Source organism: Dipodomys spectabilis, unplaced genomic scaffold (assembly GCF_019054845.1).
Source record: "Dipodomys spectabilis isolate Male_0828 unplaced genomic scaffold, ASM1905484v1 ptg000019l, whole genome shotgun sequence".
NCBI classification, from domain to species: domain Eukaryota; kingdom Metazoa; phylum Chordata; class Mammalia; order Rodentia; family Heteromyidae; genus Dipodomys; species Dipodomys spectabilis.
This window is the reverse complement of record NW_024870696.1, coordinates 9,947,712-9,972,475: the sequence shown is the minus strand read 5'-3', so window position 1 is coordinate 9,972,475 and position 24,764 is coordinate 9,947,712. Positions and strand designations below refer to the sequence as shown.

At 35.1% G+C, this 24,764-nt stretch overlaps 1 protein-coding gene across 1 annotated transcript in view; it reads right to left on the bottom strand.

Annotated features, from left to right (window-relative positions):
• Positions 1–24,764, bottom strand: part of Trim58 (tripartite motif containing 58) — a 70,625-nt gene that overhangs the window by 27,331 nt on the left and 18,530 nt on the right. Inside the window, exon 7 of the mRNA XM_042674566.1 lies at positions 14,693–15,648. Coding sequence (XP_042530500.1) covers positions 14,693–15,648 — 956 coding nt within the window. The remainder of the gene's footprint in view (positions 1–14,692; positions 15,649–24,764) is intronic.

The following is a 24,764-nucleotide window of genomic DNA, read 5'->3' as shown; positions in this document are numbered from 1 at the left end:
TAAACAACAGAGATCCAATACACAGAGCTATTTTTTACCCATCTACATGTGTTCATCTTTCTCTGATTTCTAATGGCAATATCTGTTTAATTATTTATATCATGTATAATATTCAGTATAATTTAATATATATTGTATGTTATATTTTAATGTATTATAATGTATAATACATTATACATATTTAATACATATTTAATATATATATTAAATATATAATGTATATAATGTATATATAATATATAATGTATATTCTCTGGCACAGAGAATGGCCACGATGCATTCCTCTCACAGCTCATGAACCTTGAGGTCACCTCATTATCAAAGAGCCTGAGCTCATCATAATGGTAAGGTTCAGAGGATGGCAGGTGTCCACAGAGAGATCACTGAACATCATCAACTTTTCATCTACCAACCCCATGCTAAAAACCTCTGTGCTATTAAAGAATGCATTGAGATTATTCTATAGTAAGGAGGGAAAAAGCAAGTAACTGGTTCAATTGTCAACTTGGAAATCAGCTGTTGTAAATACTGGAGTACAGTAGCTCATGCTTATAATCCTAGCTACTCAGGAGGCTGAGATCTGAGGACCCCGTTTCAAAGCTAACTCAGGTAGGAAAAATCTGTGATACTCTTATTTCCATTTAACTAGCAAAAAGCCAAAAGTAGAGCTAAGTAGAGCTGTGGCACAAGTGGTAGAGCACTAGTCTTGAATAGGATACCTCAGGGATAGCACCTAGGCTGAGTTCAAGCTCCAGGAATGGCACACACACACACACACACACACACACACACACACGATATCCTTTGCATGAGTCAACATTGTTCCACAATTTGGAGCATGGAGTTCTTTATTATGAACCATCTACCCCAGCCCTCTGGCTCCATTCAAAAATGATGAGTGTATAATATAAAGTGCATATTATGGGACAGATTTTAGTATGGGTTTCTGTCAACATAAGTTGTTTGCTGTCACTTTATAATATATTACCTCACTTAATATCTTAGTATAATGGAGAATTACTTGTCTTTTTGCATTTTATAATTAGCTATATTTATTTATTCATTCATTCATTCATTTATTTTTGTGTGCTGGACCTAAGGCCTGAATTCAAGGACTGGTTGCTATCCCTCAGTTCTTTCATTCAAGGCTAATATCACTTGAGCCACAGCTCAGCTTCTGGCTTTTTAGGTGGTTAATTGGAGATAAGAGGCTCACAGACTTTGCTACCCAGCCTAGTTTTGAACAATGATCCTCAGCTCTCCACCTCCTGAGTAACTAGGACTACAGTTGTGGGCCACCAGTAATTGACTTTTTCGTAGGAAACATGTATTTATGACGTCTTAAGAAATTAGTTGTCTTAATAATTAACTATTACATATGAAAATGCATTTATGACACCTTAAGAAATTAGTTGTCTTAAAAAAAAGAAATTAGTTTTCTTAATATTATGCAGTTTATTTGTAAACCTTTTTGCACTCAGAATTTCGTATCAGTAATTCTTAAAAATAATTAAAAAAACAAAGTAGATAATCTTAAAAATCTCTCTGGTACTCTAATTGGGTGTTGATTCTGCTCTTTCATATATAAACTTTTATACATATATTTTTGAGACATATAGCCTCGAAGTTATGACCTCTCTACCTTTGCCTCCCAAGTGCTATTAGGATTATGCACAAATGTCATGCCTATAATTATTTAAGATTTTTATCCAATATTTCTTTTTTTAAAAGTATAATTTCTTTCTCTTGGCTATCCACACAGTAACTATAGAAAAGAATAAGTATGACATGAAGCCAATAGTAGGCATTTCAGTAGGGAATAGAAGACTGGGTTCTATATATGAATTCCCTTGGGGTTTTCTTAGACCTTTCTTTGCCTGTATCATACTAGCTCCAAATCTAAATGAAAAGCCCTGGTTCCGGGGAACTAGGAGATCTTTCTCTGAAACTGTGTGGTTGGTTCTTAAGTCATTAGCGATTATGGCTCTGTCATTGCAGATGAGCATCAGAAGAGCAGGAACAAAGTTAAAATCATAGAGCACAACAGAATAAAATGTGAGAGCAGCCCATGTCTTTCAGGTAATTTTGAATATTGTACTCATTTCTACCAAGCAAACTGTCACAGCCACTTGAGAAAAGTACTAAGTCTCTGTGGAAATGAAGACTGAATATGCTGCATCTTTCACAAGTATTATAAGTATGATTAATTCTTTAATAGCAGTGAGATTGTCCCCTCAAAAAATAAAAATTAAAATAACTATTTCCACTAAACGGGTCAATAAGTTATTTTTTCTATTGACTTCGTATTAAAAATGCAGCTTGCAAACTTTTATTGTGCAGATGTACCCTGTGATTTTTTTAAGATTTTAATTTGGTATATAAAAGGATGCTATGTAACTAGGACTGTATTGTTATGATTTCATTAGCATTATCAAATCTACACTAGCAACATATTTATGTATAACATAAAGCTAATAATAATAATAGATTAATATTTTCCTAAAATAAATCAGGTGAATGAAATTCTTATAAAAAGAAGATTCTAGGGAATTGTTTTATGATGTAAATTAACTTTATAGTGAATGATTGGACTGAAAGATATTTTAAGAATTCAAAATGGAAATATATAATCACTTTAGGTAACAAAGACATCAGTATAATTGTTAGCATCAATTACTTGTAGAAGAGTCATGAGAGCTCTATTAACTTCTTTACTGATGCTGGTGCTCTACCATTTGAGTCACGTCTCCACTTCCGGCTTTTTGTTGCTTAATTGAAAATAAGAGTTATTCAGATTTGTCTGGCCAAGCTTGCTCCAAACCTTAATCCTCAAATCTCATCCTCTCAAGTAGTTACAATTATACGTGCTAGCTGTGGGTGCCAGATTTAACATGTGCATTTAGGTATACCATACATCTTGGTCAGTCCTTCCCTCCAGCATTCTCCTTCCTCCCACGCTCCTTTCCCAAACCAGTGTCATTTTCTTTGCTCCATTATCAGGTATAGGCTACTTTTCTATAAAAGTTCATTTGGAGATTTCTTCAGGGGATTCAATATTATCTGATAAAAAATACAGAGTAAGATCAGGAGCTAAAATGCAATTTTATAAAGCTTTCTGTCTCTACATAATATTTCTGAGCAGTGAATTGAGGCTTTATTTTTTTTGGACTGGAAAATAGAAAAGTTTTTTTATACAATTGAATTGTCCTCATAATATACATCAATTTATTGGAAATGGATATAATCCATAAAAAATACTGGTGACTTTCACACCAATTTATATATTGTGCAATTTAATTTATCGAATTGCATATACAAAAACTTTAGTTATGCTATGATTTTCAATAATGCCTTTGAATATTCTGCTGACTATCAGAAGGTGATATACACATAAAATAAATTCAAATTATTTATGTCTATGGAAGCAGTAACACTACTTTGGGAAATCCTTAAAATCTAGTTTATGAAATAAATCGTTCAGAGGTAGATAATAAAATTTCCTTCATGTACCTAATTTGAACCTAAATTAGCCAAGCAAAACTGGTGCCTGTGTCAATCATTCTTTACTAACAATATAGAAAAAAATGACATAAAATACTTTTTTCAAAAACTTGAGTCCAAATCTATAATCAAGTGCATATTCTCCATGCTACACATAGAGAAAGATAAGAGTCTTAAGGGAGAGAGAAGATTAACATGCTAGTTAGCTATAAATAAAATTAATTTTTTATTTCATTCCTGTGATGTTTGTCCACAAATTTTATATTAAGTAAAAAAAATAGAATTGCACACTACTGTAGTTAGATATGTTTCTGTGAAAAGTCTCTAAGGTCTCTTTTATATATAGCTGGAATATTGGCATGTCAATCTGAAACTCATTCGCTTTGTGATATAATTACAACATGTTCTTAGCTATCAACTGTCTAAAACACAGTCAAATATTGAACATCTTACCTTAATCATGACATTCTCCACATTTGAGAATCTTGAAATGATAGTTTTTTTCTAACTCCACATGAAAAAAACTAAGGAATGTGTTTGTGAGACTAACTGTTCAATTAAAGACTAAGACTTGTTTCAATGTCAAATCATGAAGTTACTAATCTATAGCAGGTGTGTGTGTGTGTGTGTGTGTGTGTGTGTGTGTGTGTGTGTGTGTGTGTGTGTGTGTGTGTGTGTGTGTGCATGCTGGTCCTGAGGCTTGAACTCAGGGCCTGGGCACTGTCCTGGAGCTTTTTTGCTCAAGGCTACCACTTTAGCACTTGAACCACAGATCCATTTCGTTTTTGTGTGATTAACTGGAGATGAGTCTCATATACTTTCTTCACCTGGGCTGGCTGTAAACTGAAATCTTCAAATCTGTCTTTTGAGTAGCTAGGATTACAGGTATAAGCCACCAGCTCCCAGTTATTTGCTGTATTTTCTATTCATTTTCACGCCTTCAATTTATGATATGTGATCATTCTTATTCCAGTGCTCTTCTCCAGTTGGAAAAAGCTTTTTCAGTGGTCAAAAGGACTGATGTACAAAGCAACAAAGAAATCATCTTATAAATATGTTAGAAACAATTGCAAGAAAAAAAAAACATTTGAATTCTTATCTTGGGGTTCATTTCGCCTAACATCAACTTATCTGACCGTTTCTGCTTGTCTCAGACATGTACTAGTTATTGCAAATAAGGGAAACCATGGGACCTATGTTTCTTTGGGCCTGGCTTACTTCACTTAATATAATTTTTCCAAGTCTTTCCATTTCCTAACAAATGAGGCAGTGTCATTCTTTCTAATGGAGGCATAGAATTCCATTGTGTATATATGGGAGGTGTGGGGAGATGGGAAGGCATGGGAAGGATGGGAAGGGGAAACAAAGGAGGAGGCAACAATGCTTGATAAGAAATGTACTCATTTCCTTGCTCACTTAATTGTAACCCCTCTGTACAGTATTTAAACAATAAAAAAAGGATTTGTGATGCAAATTATGAGAATAAATTTTTAATCATACCAGAGGAAAATAGCTAATGATAATATTCTAAAAGTATTCTAAAAATAGAATCCCATACTCATTTTCTTTTAAAAAATATATAGCTTTGTTTCCTTTGAAGTGGAACTATATAATTTTTATTTAAAATTGAAAGAGACTCTTTTCAATTACATGCTAGCTAACTCCACAGGGAAGAGAGCTTTATGGACTACTAATAGTAGTTTTATAAATATACTTTTTAATAGTTAAATATATTTGGCTTTATTTACAAAGAGGTATACACTAATTGTCTTGTTATTACTGAATCTGGAAACAGACTGAAGACATTACATCTTCAACAACATGACTTTTAGGTCTTTTTTCAAACATCCATTCTGCATTATTCCTTATTGATGAATCAGAAAAAGCAAGATTCTGGATCCTGTTCAGGTGAATCAGAACAGCGCAAGTAAGACACAATGAAGACATAAATGTACAGTAGATAGTGTTATTTTCCATGTTTGTGCGATTTTTTTTTGGTGAGAAAAACAGCTGAATTTTACAGTGTCAGGAAAGAAATATATAAAATTTCAACTAAATGTCAACTTTTTGGGAATCTGTTTACCACTATTGAAAATTGAGATTCTTCCCATCGAGTAGGACATTTAATAATTTAGAGATCCTAGCCATATTGCAGGTAAGTTTGAGTCCCCCAAAAATAACATCTCCAATGAACACCATGCGCAGCTCTATCCAAGCTCCTTCTTTTCCTCCCCATAGAACCTCTGACCTCTTCTAAAGGAATTCAGTGTCAAAATGCCCTAAGAATCTGGACTCATGCCTCCATCATAAAGCTTTAGGTCATTTGTCTATATGACATCATCACAGGAAAAAAGGGAACAAATTTTGATGTGAAATGAGGCACTGGTGACTAATTTGTCATTTGTAATATCACCCTCAACGCCAGGATATAACATTTGCAAATACAATGTGAATACTATGCAGAGTCCCACTCCTCACTTTGTCATGGAGACATCATAGAGTCTTTGGGTGAAAGCTGTGTTATCACTTCATAATCCACCATACAAATACAATTGTCCATATTCTGCTTTTACTACCATTGGTCCAGCAGGAGACACCTTTTTTTTTTTTTTTTTTTTTGTCTGTCGTGGGGCTTGAACTCTGGGCCTGGGCGCTGTCCCTCAGCTCTTCAGCTCAAGGCGAGCGCTCTACCACTTGAGCTACAGCGCCACTTCCGGTTATCTGGTGGTTTATTGGAGATAGGAGTCTCACGGTCTTTCCTGCCCGGGGTGGCTTTGAACCATGATCCTCAGATCTCAGCCTCCTGAGTAGCTAGGATTACAGGCGTGAGCCACCAGCGCCCGGCTTGCAGGAGACACCTTTAAGTAGAGTACAGATTGTCACATTGTTGTTATTAATCACTGTTGAAAATGTATAGAAGAGAATTTCCATAGAAGAGAATTTTCTTTCTATAGGAAGAATTATAGGAAGAATAATACAGAGATTCTGCAGAGAGCTTAGCATTCTCAATTAACTGAAAACACACCTGGGCCTATGAAGAAGGCTGCAGCCAATGGTATGAATGCTTTAAAGACTTAAAAACAACTAAATGCATATTTAATTATACAATAAAAAAACCACCATAACTTAACTTCTCCACAGTCTTTATGACTATTTCTCATCTGGCTCTAATAGTTAAAAACAATTCAGGAATATTATGTGAGAATACAGTATTAGCTGAATAAATCTAGAGCTAAGCTATGTGCAATAATTGAGTTTGCTTTATATCCATTGTAATTTATAATATATTTTGTGAGGTGACTTTTAATAACTTCAGAACAGTTTTTTGTAAACTAGCATCCATTGTTTGATATAATTACTAACTCAGCACCATAGAGAGATAACTGGAGAAAATTTGGTATACTATATAAATCACACAGGAAAAGAAAAAAATATGTATCTATGGCGTTGGTAGATTTAAGTAACATAAGCCAATATAAAAGACCAATACTATATGTTCTTATTCTATAGGGAAGCCATAAAGTTATTTTCATAGAACTAGAGAGTAGAACAGTAGTCAGCACAAGATAAGAAAGAAGAGGGGATAAAGTACAAATGGATGCTGAATAATGAGTATCAGAATACAGTTAAATAGAAAATTAAGTTCTGGAATTCTATAGTAAAGGAAAATGACTACCATACAAAACAATTTATCATATATTTTATGCAAAACTGTAAGGGAGGAATTTAAAAGATCCCTACACAAATAAATGGTAAAAGTTAAAGAAAATGGAAATGATGATTATCTTCATTTAACCATGATATTTTATCCTAGTGACCATTGCCATTCATTCCTCTCTAGTAAGAAAACATTCCAGGTTCACTGCTTATATGATAATCTCTGTTAAATCTATTAGAGAATGACATAACTTTTTCATTTCCATGTAAGTCTGCAAATATTTAACTAATGGACAGTTTTAAATCAAGTTTAAAGGTTAAATCAAGTTTAAATTTTTGACTGGCTGCTGATAATCTGAGAATATAGAAAATTTAAACTATTTTGAAAACAATTCTGTTGCTGGAACCATGCACAAGTATATACAGCCAAGAAAGTACAATTATTAAACAATGTGGAATGGAGCCAGTTACTGTAAGGATATTTATGAGAACTTTCTATATAAGTAATGATTACATAGCTTTCCCAGAAAACTTAATCAGATCAGGGAAAGCACTTTTGTAAATTTTGACCCAATATTCTCACACATAAATATGTAGTTTGTTAAATTTTTAAATATAAGGCAAGGACTTTAAACAGAATCAGTTTGACCAGTTGAGATGAACTGGGTGATAAAATAAATTAAGTCATTTATGAGATACCAACATTTCCAATCTAACAAAAATGATGACTTATGGTATGTGGTGTATGTGTGTGTGCATGCACGTGCATGTATTTAATATTGACAATTAAATGTATTGATGACAGAGAGAGTGATGTTATGATGTATGTTTTTAATGTCAGATAATTAAATAAGATTAAGATATTTGTAGATTTTTAATGCTTTCAAATAATATAGTCATAATACTAACAAGTTATTTGTCATAGTTTGATTATTTCAAATATACTTTTGGTAATGTTGAAATGTATACACTATCTTCACCATACTGTGCAATATACTCCCCACAATGAGGGAAACCAAATAAGAACTTGTTAGTCCCGTTTTAATGAGCTCTGCACTGTTTTATCTCCTTATTGTCCTCACTCCCAACCACAAAACACTATTCCACTCTGCTGCTTTGAGTTTCACTCTTTTAAATTTTATACATGAGTAAAAACTAGCAGCATTTTATCTTTCTGGATCTAGCTTATTTCATCTAGCCTAATTTCCTCTAGATTCAACCATATTGTCCTTACATTGTTTCTTCTCTATTAGGGTTAAATGTTATTTCATGAAGCAGACATCAAATTATTTTTATACATTTATCCTCTGATGGAAATTTAGTTTGAAGATGAATCTTTATTCTTCTGAACCTAATTAATATAATGATTTCCAGATCCATTCATTTCCCTGTAAATGAAATAATTTATTCTTTTATGGCCCAATAATAGTCTAGAAAATAATATTCAAAAAATAAAAACTGTATTTTCTTGATCGATTCATCAGATGTAGGGCATCTGGCTGTTCCCACAGCTTTGCTATAGTGACTAGTTCAGCAATAAACATGGGTTTGCAGGGGCCTCTGTTATATATCCTGACTTCTATTCCTTCAGAGAAATTCCCTAGAGTGACATTGTAAGACTGTAGAGTAGTTCTAGTTTTTGTTATTGAAGAATCTCCTTCCTGATTTACATGGATCTAGTTTACTTTCCCATCAATAGTGTATCAGGCTCCTTTTCCCCCACATCTTCACCAACATTAGTTGTTTTTTATATTCTTGATGATGGCCAGTCTAACTGGAGTGAGAATTTCTAGTTTCATACCATGAGAAAGATCATTATGATCAAAGAAGGCAATATTACTTCAACCTTTGTACATTTATTCAACTGCTTTGTGGTTAAGCTACCTACTATGTGTCCTGGATAATGTGTGTTTTGTTTGATTTTGTGAAACCGTATGCATATCGCTGTTAGTAATACTTAGGCTAATACATTTTCAAGGACAATGTTTCTGTATTTCTTATTTCTGAATTGTAAGGCCATTGTTGTAAGCACAGTATTGAAATGTTCTATTATCTTTGTATCACATTCTCTCCTTTTAGATCCTTTAATATAGGCTCTATATAACTAGGTACTCCAATTGATGTTGAACAGAGATAATAGACATTGTTATTGTTACATACTCTTATTGCATCCCCCCTTTATCATCTTGTAATATCTATTCTTTCATTTAGAAATTTTTCAATGTAAAGTCTATTTTGTCTAAGTATAGCTGTATTTAGTTTTTATTTGCATGGCATAGAAATCTAATTCTTCACTTTCAAGCCCTGAGTGTTTTCTTTTTTGAGACAGATTCTTTCCACGCTGGCCACAAATTCATGATCCTCCCAGCGCTGTTTCCTGAATGCTGGGATGACAAGGCTGCGCCACCGCAGCAAGCTCACTTTCAATCTAGTCAGTAGACTTCTCCACAGCGCTTCTGAAGAGCACGAGAGTCACATGCTGTAACTCTGAAGGAAATGTGTCAATCAAAAGTCTTTCATCCAGTAATGTTATCTCTCAGAAATGTGGAAGGAGAAAACCTCCCTAAACAAAAGTCAGGAGAGATCATCACCACCTAGCCTGTGCTATAGGAGTTGCTAAAAGGAGTTTTTCGATGGAAACAAACTCTGCAAATTGATTGCAGAAAACTTACAAAAGCACAAATCTCAATACTACATGTTATGCCACAAAATAATATTTGTAATTCTCTAAGACTGTAGCAAAACTTGTAATCTTTATTTTCTTTCTTTTTCTTTGGCAACCCTGTCCCCATGGTCCCACAGATTGTCCCCTAAAAGCCAGTGCTCTCTCCCTCCCCTCCCCTTTTACTCTTTTAAAATAACTTTTACTGAGATTAAGAGATTACATAAATTTCACAATCTTTATTTTCTTGTACCATGAGTTGAACTTAGGACCATGTATTCAGTGAAAATATTTGGCTTCTTCACTTAGCTGGTGTTCTGTAACTTGAGTCATACCTCTATCCCGGCATTTTGCTAGTTATTTTGGGGATGGAATCATATCTGTGAGGATCTTCAATATTCTTACCACATAAGAAAGTATGCAAGATGATGGCTATGTGACAATCATTTTATAATATATTCATATGCCAAAACATCATATTGTATACAGCGAATTGGTATCATGGTTTTCATATGTAACTTACAAAAGTTGGAAAACAAATTTTAAAATAGTTTGCTTAATATGATAAAGTATATTTGAGGCAATACATTGTTACTATTTGCAACCTTGGCAATTACTTCTAATTGGTAATGTAATGCTGGCAGACACCAAATATTTACTTGCCTTTATATATTCAGCCATAATTATATGTTAACTTAATTAGAACCCACAATGAGAGACAGGTTGCTAAACCCAAATCTTTCATGCACACAAAGATACCACTGCCTACTTTGTAAACTAGAAAGGAACAATTTAGTCATTCTGTTGCTTAATTTATTTAATATATTTGTATTGCATTAATTTATTTGGCTGTGCAACTACCTGCAAGTGCTTTAACTGGCTCCATTGAAAGATCCAGTATCATGTCTAAGTCTTTAAGAAGCTATGTTAATTTGAAAATAAAGTTTTAGCCCAAAATCAAGAAACTTCTTTTAAAAATTAAGAAACAACTAATTCAACAGTGATATTCACAAGATAACACTTTCAAAATGATATGTAAAAACTTGGAGGGATGGGAGAGGGAAAGTAGGAGAAAATGAGGGAGAGGATAACAAGTTCAACATGAAATATACTTGTTACCTTACTTATGTAACTGTAAGCCCTGTGCACATCACCTTGGCAATAAAATTAAGAAACTTATTTTCTTTCTGGGATCTTATTAAAATTTCAATTGCAATGATCACTGATACCAAAAGTTTCTCCTAATTAATCCCTAAGGAAATTAACTTTGCTCTGCTTCTTCCTTTGATAATTACACTTTCTTCTCTATTTTGTAACAGACCTGTTTCTGTTTAGAAAATTGTTTAAGTTTGTATGTCTATGTTTTCCCAATAGTCAGTCTGATATTTATTTTTTATGTCAATTTTGTCTAACCACACTCCAAAATTAATTAATGAGATATTGACAAGTGTAAAATGTAGGTAAATTTAGATTATCCCCCCCCAATTTGAATGTGTATAAGAAGCTGAATTAATGTATTTTGTATTTATTAATAAGGCCCCAAAAATAATAGCCATTGAGAATCACTGGAAAATATATGGATTTATGCTCTTAGAAATTTCCTATTTAACACAGACTTTTTTTGCAATTCATCTGTCATTTTGGTACTTAGTGAAAACATGGTTGGGCATGTCTTTTTAAATGAACAATTCCAAAAGTTATTACAGAATTTATATTTGTTAAAAAAAGAAATTTCCTATTTAGAAGTATCTAAGCATTTTTAAATTTAAATTTAAATTTCATTGGAATTAATTTTAATCACTTGGAGGCTTATAAGGACATAATTTCATATTTTTATTGTAAAAATACTGTACAGAGGGCTTACATGAGTAAGGTTATGAGTATATTTCCTCTCCAGCATTGTTACTTCCTCCTTTGTTTTTCCTCTACCATACCTTCCCTCCCTACCTCCCCAACTTCTCGCTCCCCCACCCCAAGTTGTAACATTCATTTTCAACATAGTGTTTGTACATCTAATTGTTACAATGAGTCAACCTGTAAAAGACATAATTTTTAAATCTTGCTTAGTATTCTTTTATATTATGTAAAATACGCTAGTTTACAATTTATGCAGTGCTATCTAAATACCACCTTACCAAACTCAATTTTTTTACCTGGTATTGAGAACTCAGGGCTTTAAACTTGCTATGTTTGCTTTCCTGGTTGGCACTCTACTTCTGGGGACTCCAGTCTTGCTTTTTGCAGGTTATTTTGGAGGTGGAGACATTCCTGATCCAGCTGATTTTGAGAGTCAATGTTTTAGATCTCAAGTTCCTGAATGGCTAGGATTCCAAGTGTAAGCCTAGTACATTGTTATTTTAAAAAAAGTGAACACAACATTTACATGGCATGTATACCAACTCTAGATTTACTTAACCCCCAACACAGCCTCATTGATCATTCTTGATGACTGCAATCATGAAAGTGATATTAATTAGAACTATAAAATATGTTTACAATGAATTAAAAATAAGCTAGTCAGTAACTTCAATAAAAAGATGAAGCCTACTGTGTTTACAAAGTCATGATTTCATTCATGTCTGATTCTATTTACAGGGCTATCTCTTTGGAAACATTTTCTCAGGATCATTTATGGCTGTAGTTATGCTTATGAGAATAATAAATGATGCCTTACTACTTACATAACCATATGAGTGAGATAGAGATGTTTGGACCACTTCTATCATAATGTAGCTGTCAAAAAAGCCACTCACAGGTAGTCATTGAAGAGTGAAACATAATTTAAAATGCACAAAACTGTTCACACATTTTTATTTAATGTTACACAGGAGACACGGATTACAATTCAGTCACTTCATTCTTATTCAAAATTAATATTTTCTTCTCTTCTACTTTTCTTGCCATTATACAAAGTGTAATAAAAGCTGGGCACAGTGGCTCATACCTGTAATTCTAGCTATTCAGAAGGCTATGTCTGAAGATTGTAGTTCAAATCTAGCCCTGGCAGAAAAGTGTGTAAAACTCTTCGTTCTACTTAACCTCCAAAAAGCGCAAAGTGGTAGAATGCTCGCCTTGAACAAAAAAGCTCAGAGTCAGTACCCAGGTGCTGAGTTCAAACCCCAGGACTGGCACATGCGCGCGCACACACACACACACATACACACACACACACACACCCCATGGTCTGTTACAGAAAAAAAAAAAGTGAGATTCTTGGCATCTGTGTCTTCACAAGAAAAACCAAATGGATCCTTCCAGGGAAGAATTGTTACTCATTTGCAAGACACATTCACCTAGGATATCCAGTTTCTCTGGCCTTAAAATATGAAGTTAAATATTGTTACATAAAATATATTAAAGAAAATATCCACTTCTATAGGAACATCAACTCTAACAGTGATTACGAAAGAGAAAATGTTGTATATTGAGTGGATTGGCAACATATTACTTTTAAGTGCAATTGTAAATTTCAGGGAGGAATTGTTCTCACTCACTGGCAAATATGAGAGTACCTGCAACATCTATTGTTCCAATATTGTGTTATTATGGCATAGGACTATATGTGTTTACCTTTAAAATCACACACACACACACACACACACACACACACACACACACAAATACACACAAACACACACATTTCCTGACTTTTCAAGAGGAAACTTATGTAAAGAAAATAATTGAACCTGTAATTAAATCTGCAGTCTCCAAATTCAGCAATATTAAAATAATTAGTATGCAGCCTTTTGAAATACTATATTTGTTCATATATTGTAGTCAAATTGTCTAACCATCTATAAAGCAACTGTTTAAATATATCCAAGTAAATTAATAAAATTATTGCTATTAGTTATTTAAATGTACTGTCTTCCTGATGAATGGGAATTTTTTAAATTTTATTTTATTTTCAAGATGATGTACAGAGGTGTTACTGTTACATATATAAAGAAATAAGTACATTTTTTTATCAAACTTGTTATTCTCCTCCCTTATTTTTCTCCCAGTTTCTCTCCCCCGCTGCTACCCCCAAATTGTATAGCTCATTTCCAACATATTAGCTTATGAATATTACTGTTGTATTGGTTCGCCCTTTGACCTTTGTCTCATTGGGTAATTTAAATTTAAATTAAAGCAATTGAGAAGAATATATTTTAGTTTTATATTTAAGGGAAGCACATACTGTTCCTAAAATTATACAAAACAAGCAGGCAAATAAAAATCTGAAAATTAAAAACAGAAGTCTATACTCCTTTGAAAATTCTCATAAGTAACTTTAACTGTACATGCATCTTAAAAAATTGGATAAGGTTCATTTCAAAGCTTTCCTTGATTTTCCTTTATTTTGAGGAAGAACTGAGACTCACCTTCATCTTGACATTCCTAGTAAGATGCATTGATCAGAGGTTAGGAATTCACAACTTAAAATTTGAGGTCTTCCATTCCTCAGTACCACATAAACAGAAAAAGCCATACATGGTGCTGCGGCTCATGAGCTAGATTGCTAGCCTTGAGCAAAAGAAGCTCAGGGACAGTGCCCAGGCCCTGAATTCAAACCCCTGGACTGCCTCAACAAACAAACAAAAACAAATAAATAAATAAATTGAGGTCTTCGTGATAAAAAGAAAACAAAACATGAAACAGTGACTGCAAATAATGACGTGGTGACTATAGATGTATATGGTTAGATTGACAGTATTTGATTGAGCTGAGAGTGATGTTTACACATCATACATTACTGTCCATAATAAATGCACGCTGATCCTCTTGCTCTGCAAAGTCTGACACACTGCAATTCCTACTGATAAAGCATAGTCTTACGGAATTGAAGTGTGAACTGTTAGAAATGCAAACTAGTCAACATCTAGCGCTTGCAGCATGTGATTCGATCGCTTCTCTCTAGGATTCTTGCGATGGCTCCCTTCACTTCCTTATTCCTCAGGCTGTAAATGAAAGGATTCAGCATAGGGTTGATAACTGCATAGAACACACAGATCAGTTTGTCTCCCTCTGCTGAGTAGAGTGACTTGGGCCTCAGGTACCGAATCAAGCCAGTTCCGTAATAGATTGTCACCACCGTGAGGTGGGACGCACACGTTGAAAAGGCTTTTTTCCTACCCTCTCTTGAGTCTGTTCTCATCACGGCCACCAAGATTCGAACATAGGAGAGAATAATGAAGGTGAACGGCACCAGCACTGTGCCAGCCCCTCCTATGGCCATCATGGCTTCCAGCAGGGACGTGTCTCCACAGAACATATGCAGAAGTATGGGCAACTCACAGAAAATATAGTCAACAGTGTAAGGTCCACACAACGGGAGGATGGTGAAGTAGAGAGGAACCACAGAAGAAAAAAACCCTATGATCCAGGCCCCGGAAGCCAGTGACACACACACAAACCAGTTCATGAGAATCAGGTATCTGAGTGGGTAGCAGATGGCCACATAGCGATCCAAGGCCATCACTGCCAGGAGAAAGCACTCAGCTGACTCCAGGAATAAGGTGAGATAAGTCTGAACAAGGCAGAATGTGTAAGATACAACTTTCCTGCTTGCAAGAAAATTGAAGAGCATCTTTGGCACTACCACCGTGCTAAAAGAGACATTGAGGAAAGCCAGATGGCAGAGGAAGAAATACATGGGGGTCTGAAGAGAGGTATTTAGAAGCACCAGTGCGAAGACAGCTGTATTTCCTAAGCAATTTGCCAAGTAGACCAGAATGAACAAGAAGAAGAGGGGAATCTCAGACTGGGGATAGTTGGAAAATCCCACCAGGATTAGCTCAGTGATGGTGCTGGAATTCTTATGCTTCATTTGAGCCACTGAAATATGCCTATTCAAAGGAGAAGGAAACAAAAAGATCTTAGATGAAATATGTCTAGGTTCAAATAATTCCTTCAATGCTTAAGATATAAGCGTTTTAAATGGCAAGAATGTTTTTTGTGAAATTTTCTTAGATGTGACAACTCGGCATCACATTCTTCAAATCATGACCTGTTCTGGGAAATTACACAGATGTGTGGTTTCAAGTTGAGATTTTTACTCGCTTTTTTACATTGTATCATAAATACTAGAGAAATCCTCTATGTCCAACAAATTACTTTATCTCTTAAAAGTAAAATAAAAGTCAATAAATTAAGATGACTTGTCCAACAGCCTAAGCTGAAATTATGAAGTTTCTAAACATTTACATTCTCCTCCAAATATGTTAAAATTAGAAGTGATTTTGTCTATTTCTTTTACTAACAAAAAGAGGTCTTTTGTCTTTTACCTCGCTGACCCCTAAGGAAAATAGTCATCTCATATAAGTGGAATAGCACAGCTATTTTAATATTTCAACCATGTTAGCCACCTTAGCGTTAATCAAATTAATAATCTAATCATCTAAACCACTGTTCTTTGATTTCCAATCATAATCATAGAGAATCTAATGTAATTATTTAAAATCAAGATTTTACCACTTTAACTATAGTGTGAAATTGCCCTTATGGAATTATACTTCACAAATATACATGCATTTACAACAATATGTTTTGTAACTTCTTGCCATGAATTTTTTTCTTCCTTTGTGTACAACCAAAGCTATGTACTGAATAGACCATAGGACACACAGCAACTATGTCATGAAAGGAAAAGAGACAGAAGCATAGAAAGCCAGACAGCAAGAAATTAGAGAGAGACAGAGACAGACAGACTAACACAGACAGACACAGACAGACAGACAGACAGACACAGATGTAATAGAGAAAAGAGTGAGAGAGAACTCAAGAAGAGCCACAAGACTTGGATTCTGTGTTGAGGGAGTGAGTGGCTATATGAAGAACAGTGGACTTTTTCAGCCTTTTGAGATTAGCAGACCTGTTCACCAATAGTCAGTACTGTCTATGTCTGAACAAACACATTTTCCTGAAAAGGATCAAAAATTCTAATCTTTACCTGTAAAGATGTCAGGAGAACCACAGCCATTCATCAACCATCACATTTAATGCTATCTAGTAATTATCATTTCTTCAACAGTGAGCTCCTCAGCTAGGTGGAAGATAGATTATGAAGAACTGTGGTTATTAAAATGAAAGTTCTTGTTTTCCTGATCATGTATTGTTAGTTGTAGCAAGAAACTTATCCATATTCTCTTTATGTATTTCCTTACCCATCCCAATTTTATATTTACTGTCAATGGATTAAAATCAGAGTAAATAAAATTTTTCTGTGCATTATAAAACCAGAGTGGAAATTTTATGGCCTGTATAAAATCAATTAACAGAGACAAAGTTTTACTTGAATTCTCAAGGGAAATAACTTCATTGGAAAACACTCAAAAAACAAATTAATTATTTTTCCACTTACTGCTAATGGTAAACAGTTCGTTAATGTAATTTATAATTTCCTACTTACAATGACGTCTACCTCCATTAATTTTGGGAGAGAAGCATCTCAACTTGGAAGTTCAACTTTTTAAAAAAGTATTGTGTTAATGACATCATACTTTTGGCTTTTTAATTTTGGTTTCTTTCCCCTTACAATTATGTAATCATATTAATTATGCATTTGATGAGCGTCACAGTGACAATTCCATGCTCGCATCTGGTATCCTTGCTTCCATTGTATCCACCCCTTTTTCATTGCCCTCTTATCCACTCTCCATGTTCCAATTCCCATCCATAGTAGTCTATCTCCTATGGTCCATTCAATTTCCTTTATTTTAAATTTCTACATATGAGAGAAGACATGTAATGCCTTTCTTTATTTTTTGTATGATTTATTTTCCTAAAAGTGATAAATTCCACTTTAATCCATTGCTCTACAACATGCTTCCATCGTCTACTGCATTAAAGCACCACATTGTGTTTAGCCTTCTGTTTACTGAGGAACACTTAGACTGATTCTGTATCTTGGTTATTGTAAATAGGGTTACCATAAATAGGAATGTGTAAATATCACTCATATGTTATCTTTAATCCTTCCCGTGAGTACCTAGCAGTGGTATAGTACATGGCAGCTATATCTGTAGTATGTATGCAAGAATGTATGTATGTGTGTATTTTGAGAAGCCTCTATTCTGATCTGCAAAATGTCTATATGTCTTTACATTCCCACCAATCATGTGTATGTAAGAGTTCTTTGTGCTTCTATATAAAGTTTAGGGTTTTTCATTTTGCATTCATTTGATGGGGATTTCATTGAATTTGTAGATTTCTAGTTGTATGACCATACTAACAATAAAACATGAGCACAAAAGGTTCTACCATCTCCTAATATCTTATCTTCCTCAGTATTATTCTTCAGTGTTTATGTTTTTCATATATATTTTTATTGTAAAGATGCTGTACAGAGAGGTTACAGTTACATGAGTAAGGTAATGAGTACATTTCCTAATGAGCATTGTTACCCCCTCCTTTGTTTTTCCCCTTCCATTCCTTTCCTCCCTACATCCCCTCCCTCCTCCCCTCCCCTCCTACTTCGCCGAGCCAAAGCTGTAAAGTTTGTTTTCAACTTAGCGTCTTGTCCATCTCATTGTTACAATGGTTCATCCCGTATCCTTGTTTCAGCATTTTATTATTTCCTTTCCCCTCCCCAAATTATAAAAATATATATACAAGATGTAAGGCACTGGAATCAAATACAGTGAAAGGAGGGAGGGGTTATACCATAGGGAAAGAACATACAAAAGAAATGAAAAAAATCACATAGTACATAATAAGTACATCAAAAAACAACATCAGCAGGGCTGGGAAGTTGGCTCAGTGGTAGAGTGCTTGCCTTGGGTTCGATTCCTTAGCACCACATAAGCAGAAAAAAGCTGGAAGTGGTTCTGTGGCTTAAGTGGTAGAGAGTTAGCCTTGAGCTGAAGAGCTGAGGGAAAGTGCCCAGGTGCAGACTTCTGCTCCCAAGACCAACAGAAAACAAAAAGAAACAAAAGAACCCCAGCATCAACAAAGATAACACCTCTTTTTTCCCTATATTGTAGTTTTTCACTCCCTGATTAGATTTTGTTGTTTGTTCCCTCTAGGCTACAAAAATGAAATTTGTTCCTTGCCAATGAATTCATTATTGATGTTCAGAAAGACAATCTTCAAATGTACATTGCACACTTACTACTTAGTTGAATTTGATATCAGATCTTAATTAATTCTGCCTTCTTTTGTGTTTTCTAAGTAGGACCATATTATCTACAGATAAGATTAATTTGACTTATCTATCCCTATTTATATCACTTTCATTGTTTTCACTTGCCTTATTACTTTGACTAAAATTCCAATCTCTATATTGATGAATAATTCTGAGAGCTTCATTCCTGATTTAGAAATAATTTCTTTTTTTTGTTGCCATTTGATATGATGTTGGCTTAGAGTTAGTTACTATGCTAAGGTACAATCTTTCTGTTCCTAAGTCTGTAGTGATTCTGTCATGAAAAGATGCTTAATTATGCACAAAAATTGACTAATAGCTCAGAGAATTCATATGATTTTATCTTTGACCTATTTGCATGTTGTATTCTGTTTATTGATTTGTTATGTTGAACAGTTCTTGCATTACTGGAATGAAACCAACTATTACAGTGCATGATTTTTTTGTTGTTGTTGTTGTTAGTTGTGGGGCTTGAGCCCTGGGCCTGAGCACTGTCCTTCACCTCTTCAGCTCAAGGCTAGTGTTCTACCACTTGAGCCACAGTGCCACTGCCGGTTTTCTGGTGGTTATTTGGAGATAAGAGGCTCATGGACTTTCCTGCCTGAGCTGGCTTTGAACCATCCTCAGATCTCAACCTCCTGAGTAGCTAGGATTACAAGCATGAGTCACCTGCACCTGGCATGCATGATCTTTTAAAGTACTTTTAAGTTCCATTTACAGGTATGGGTATTGATTTTTGCATAGATATTGTTGCAAAGATGTTTGCATCTTTATTTATCAAGGATATCACGTGTGTGTGTGTGTGTGTGTGTGTGTGTGTATGTGTGTGTGTGTGTGTGTGTGTGTGTGTGTTTGTGCATGTGTGCTACATATCCTCATTTGGTTTTGGTAGCAAAATAGTACTAATTTATTGAAAGAATTTTTAAAGATCTTTTTATTTTATGTAATAGTTTGAGAAGTATTAGTATTAGTTCTTTAAACTCAAATAAAATTCAATAGTGAATCTTTCTCACACTGGTTTTTATTTACATTTGGTTTTTGCAAAAATAACTGATTGGAAAATAGGATTGCTTTAAAGTTTTCTTGTAAGTTTCATGTAAAATATCTAAACTCAATGCTTCTTATTATTTTGATATGGAAATAAATTTCCCTAATATAATATCTAATTAAACTTTCTTCAACTATTTATAAATCTAAATGATTTAAAGCAGAAACTACATTTATCTCTAGATGATAAATGATGCATAGATAGATAAAAATAGACATATAGATAAATATAAATAAGATTATAATATAAATAAAATACCTTTTCAAATCAAACCCAGTACTGATGGCTCACAGATGTAATCCTAGCCAATTACAGTCTGAGGACTCTTATCTCTGATTATCAGCAAAAAAACAGAAGTAGAGATGTGGCTCAGTTGCTAGATCTCTAGTGATCTACCAAGCAAGAATGTGAGTTCAAGCTTCAGTACCAGTACACACAAAAATAAATTAAATCACTGGGGAATGTATCAACATATAAAAAAAAACTATGTCAAATTCATTGGAAATTTTAAGGGATCCTTGGTAATTGCTATGATAGTATCGATCTAGAATTTCCCCCAATGCTCATGTGTTGAACTCTTAGTCCTCTAGTAGTGCATCAGCATTCCTGAATTGCAGTCTTTGGAGAGTGTTGGGTCATTAATTATGTCTCTAACGTCACCAATGGATTTATCTATTTATGAATCCATAGCTTCATGGGTTTTTGGAAGGGTGGTCTTATTATTTCTCTCTGCTTCCTCAGTGCCATGAGGGAAGATGAAAACCTTTTCTGTACCACATGTTTCTACCAAAATGTTCTACCTGATCACACATACAAAAATAACCACTCAGAGCAATTATGGACTGAAACCTTTAAAATCATGAGCTTAAATCTTACCTCCTTTTAAGTTAACATTTGTCAGGTATTTTGTTGTTGTGACTTACAGCTTACACAATATCTGAAATACCTTGGTAAAGAAAAGAAACTCGCAGGACTCCTATTTCCTGATTGTAAGATGTTCTTCACCCTTTCAGTAATTGAGTTACTGTCACATGTACAAACACATAGATCCTTAAACAAATTGAACAGAAATAAACTCATAAATGTGTACACATGATTTTTCAATAATTATGGCCCAACCATTCACCTGTAAGTGTACAATTATTTTCAAAATATGGACAGAGAAAATTAAAGGAAGCAAGGTATATTTCTTAGATTACACATTAAAATAACATGAAAGTGAATCAAAGATCTACGCTTAAAAGCAAAACCTGTTAGAAATACTTTATGACTGAGATGACAAAATTACAGGCAACAAGGGGAAAAGTAAATAGATTTAGTTTCCCTTAAGTGAAAAAACTAACTTGTGTAGTGAAAGGACACCATTAGAAAATTGAATTCAGGCCAGGCATTGTTGGCTCATGCCTATAATCCTAGCTACTCAGGAGGCTTAGATCTGAGGACCATGGTTCCAAGCCAAATCAGGTAGGAATGTCCATGAGACTCTAATCTCTAAGTAACCACCAAAAAGCTGGTAGTGAAGCTGTGGTTTAAGAGGTAGAGCATTAGCCTTGAGCAAAATAGTTCAAAGACAGTGCCCAAGACCTGCGTTCAAGCCCCAGGACCAGTGAAAGAATAAAGGGAAAAAGAAAAAGGAAAGAAAAGATGAAAGGAAGGAAAGAAGGAAGGAGGAAAGAAGGGAGAAAGAATGGAAGAAAAAAAGGAGAAAGTACATTTTTGAATATTTTTTTCAAATCATATATCTAATAAAAATTCATGTTAAAAATATACAAGGAACTCAAGACAGGCACCAGTTGCTCACACTTAAAATCCTAGGTACTCCACAAGGTGAAATCATGAGAATTATGGCCAGGTCAGGCAAAAAAAAAGTTAGTAAGAAACTTTCTCAAAAATAACCAGGAGGGGGCGGGGAAGGTAGCTCAGTGGTAAGCGCTTGCCTTGCATGCCTGAGGCCCCGGGTTCGATTCCTCAGCACCACATAAGCAAAAAGAAAAAATCTGGAAGTGGCGCTGGGGCTCAAGAGGTAGAGTGCTAGCCTTGAGCTGAAGAGCTGAAGGACAGCACCCAGGCTCAGAATTCAGGCCCCACAACCAGACCCAAAATAAATAATAAATAACCAGGAGGCTGAGATGTGAGGATTGCGATTCAAAACCAGCCTGGGCAGGAAAATCTGTAGACTCTTATCTCCAATTAGATACAAGAAAACTGGAAGTGGTGCTGGTTCTAGTGGTAGATCATTCACCTTGAGCTGAAGAACTGAGGGACATTGCCCAGGCCCAGAGTTCAGGTCCTACGAAGGACAAAACACAGCCCCCCCCCCCCCCGCCCCTCACAAAACTAACAGAAAGCTGGTGGGAAATGCGGCTCAAGTGGTAGAACACTTATGTTTACATATATATTAATATATGATAGGTATTTATGCATAACATGTAATTGTATTTGTTAATAGGTGAAGTATGCTACTTCAGCACAGGAATCCAGAATACATTCACCAATTGAGGAAAATGAAGGCATTATTCTCAGGGGAAAGAAGCTGTGTGAAGAACAATAAAGGTACTTTTTCTTCTTATGCCAAGAAGATGCAAAATCATTATGGGGCAGAGTGAGCAGGGGAATGTCATAGGTCATGTTTGAAAACCCTTGTGTAGACTTCTGCATGGAGAACAAGGTGGAAGTCATTCGAGGGATCATTTCTCTAGCCTCAGCTTCATGGATTTTCCTGTCTTTCAGAAGTAGTCATTGTGGTTGTTTAGTTTACATGTTGCCTGTCAAGTGCAGCCATTGTAAAGTTCTGTAATAAGTAATTTGTAAGGAGATGATTTGAGGCTGAATATGTACAGGGTGTTTCATAATAATTCTATGGGGAAAACCAGTCCTCCAGGTGTTGCATGTGAGAAGAAAATGTCATGCTGACTGGTTAGAGACCCTAATCTTTAGCAGAGGCAAGAGCATTAATAAAACTTTACATCCTACCAAGGGGATGATAGACACTGAACTGTGTCAAGACTGAACATTTCTGGCTGAGGATCAGGGACACAGTTACTGTAAGAACTTTCCAGTTGTGATATCACTAACCACCACTCCTTCCCTGCTTGCTCACCCCACCCCCACCACTTGCTGCCCACTGATAAAAGAAACCCATGATCATGGGGACTTCTGTGGGGTAGCTGTCTGAGAGTCATATGCCACCAGTTGGTAAGCAACTCCCAATGAAAGATGTGCTAATGCATCTATGGTCCCTAAATGTGGACATTCATATGATTATGCCTCATGGTGCCTAGACAACCTAAATGGATCATTACTGCACGTAGGCATGTGGGATGGGAAATAAAACACCTTTTGACAGTGGTTATGCTGTCTTCCTGAAGGACAAGAGAGTCACCTGAATCCTCCTGTGGATATATATATCCCATATGACTGGATACATCCTTGGCTGTTCTGTCAGGCCATAGTAAGCTGCTGTCATCTGCTAAGCCTAGTAATCTGCTAATTCAATCAGCCCCATTTCCAAGCAAGCTGGCTAGTAGTCAAACCTAGTTACTTTACTTAGTAACCAAAGAAGGTACTGGGGACAATAATTCAAGTCAATTCCTTCACCAATTTTACTACCAAAACTCTAAACCACAATATTTCTGTTAAACCAAGTTACCTCAAAAATGCATTTATACCCATTTATAAGATAGGGCATTTATCAATATCTCACATTCTCACATGTTGGGGTGTAGCAAGTAATACTAAAGACTCACCCCTCTCTCAACACACAGAAGGACTCCATGATATGCAACTCAATTTTCCAGCACTGACCACCTTCATCTCTACAGACCCAAATAAAATATTGTTTGGGGACCTCCAATGAAATGCTCTTCTAGACTCAGCACACATTCCCACCAGAGGGTGTACTTGTGATTTACTTTCACTTAGCTCTGCATTAGTAAACTTGCCTACCACATGTCAACATAGAAGCAACATTCCCTTGAAATTCACCTACTAGCTTCTTCTCTTAGCAATACCCTAATAAATTTCTTACTTCTACTTGCTTGTCTTGGTAAATTCTTTTGCAAACTAGCAGCCCTTAAGCTTCCTGACATGTAGCAGTCCCTCCAAGGTTCCAGGAATATTTTTTTAATGAGGTGGGAAAATTGTAAGAGCCAGAAGACAGAGTAGGATGTGGAAAAATTGATCTTCCAGGTTTGACATAACTATCACCATATTATTTGGAGATAGAAACTGTCATGATGACTCACCAGTTACTCCTATTTCCACTTGAGATAAAAGCATAAACATAAGTATATATCCAATCAATGAGATAATTGACACTGACAGCATTAGCATTTCTGCCAGCAAACAGGAATGCAGTATACTATGAAACACTGCCATCTTGGCAATATCACAAATCACTGTTTCCATAAACAAAAAGCATAATCTTTCAGTGAGGATTTGGTGGAGAAGCTTCCCAGGAGTCATTCATTGCTGAAACTCAGATATATGGTTGCCTTGGCACTGAATCTTAATCTTAAATATGCTCATACAGATATAAAAACACTTCCTATAAGAGTCAAGTAGAAAGTAGAACTGGGTTGTGACCTGCATCAGAATCAACTCCAAATTAATCACAGACCTCAAGTTAAAAGCAGATACCCTGATAATGTTACAGGAAGGGATAGGTGACACAATAGGACTCCCTGACACAGGTCAAAACTTCCTAAATAAAAATCCAGAAATGCAACAAATCAAAGAAAATTTGGATAAATGGGATTGCATTAAACTGCAGA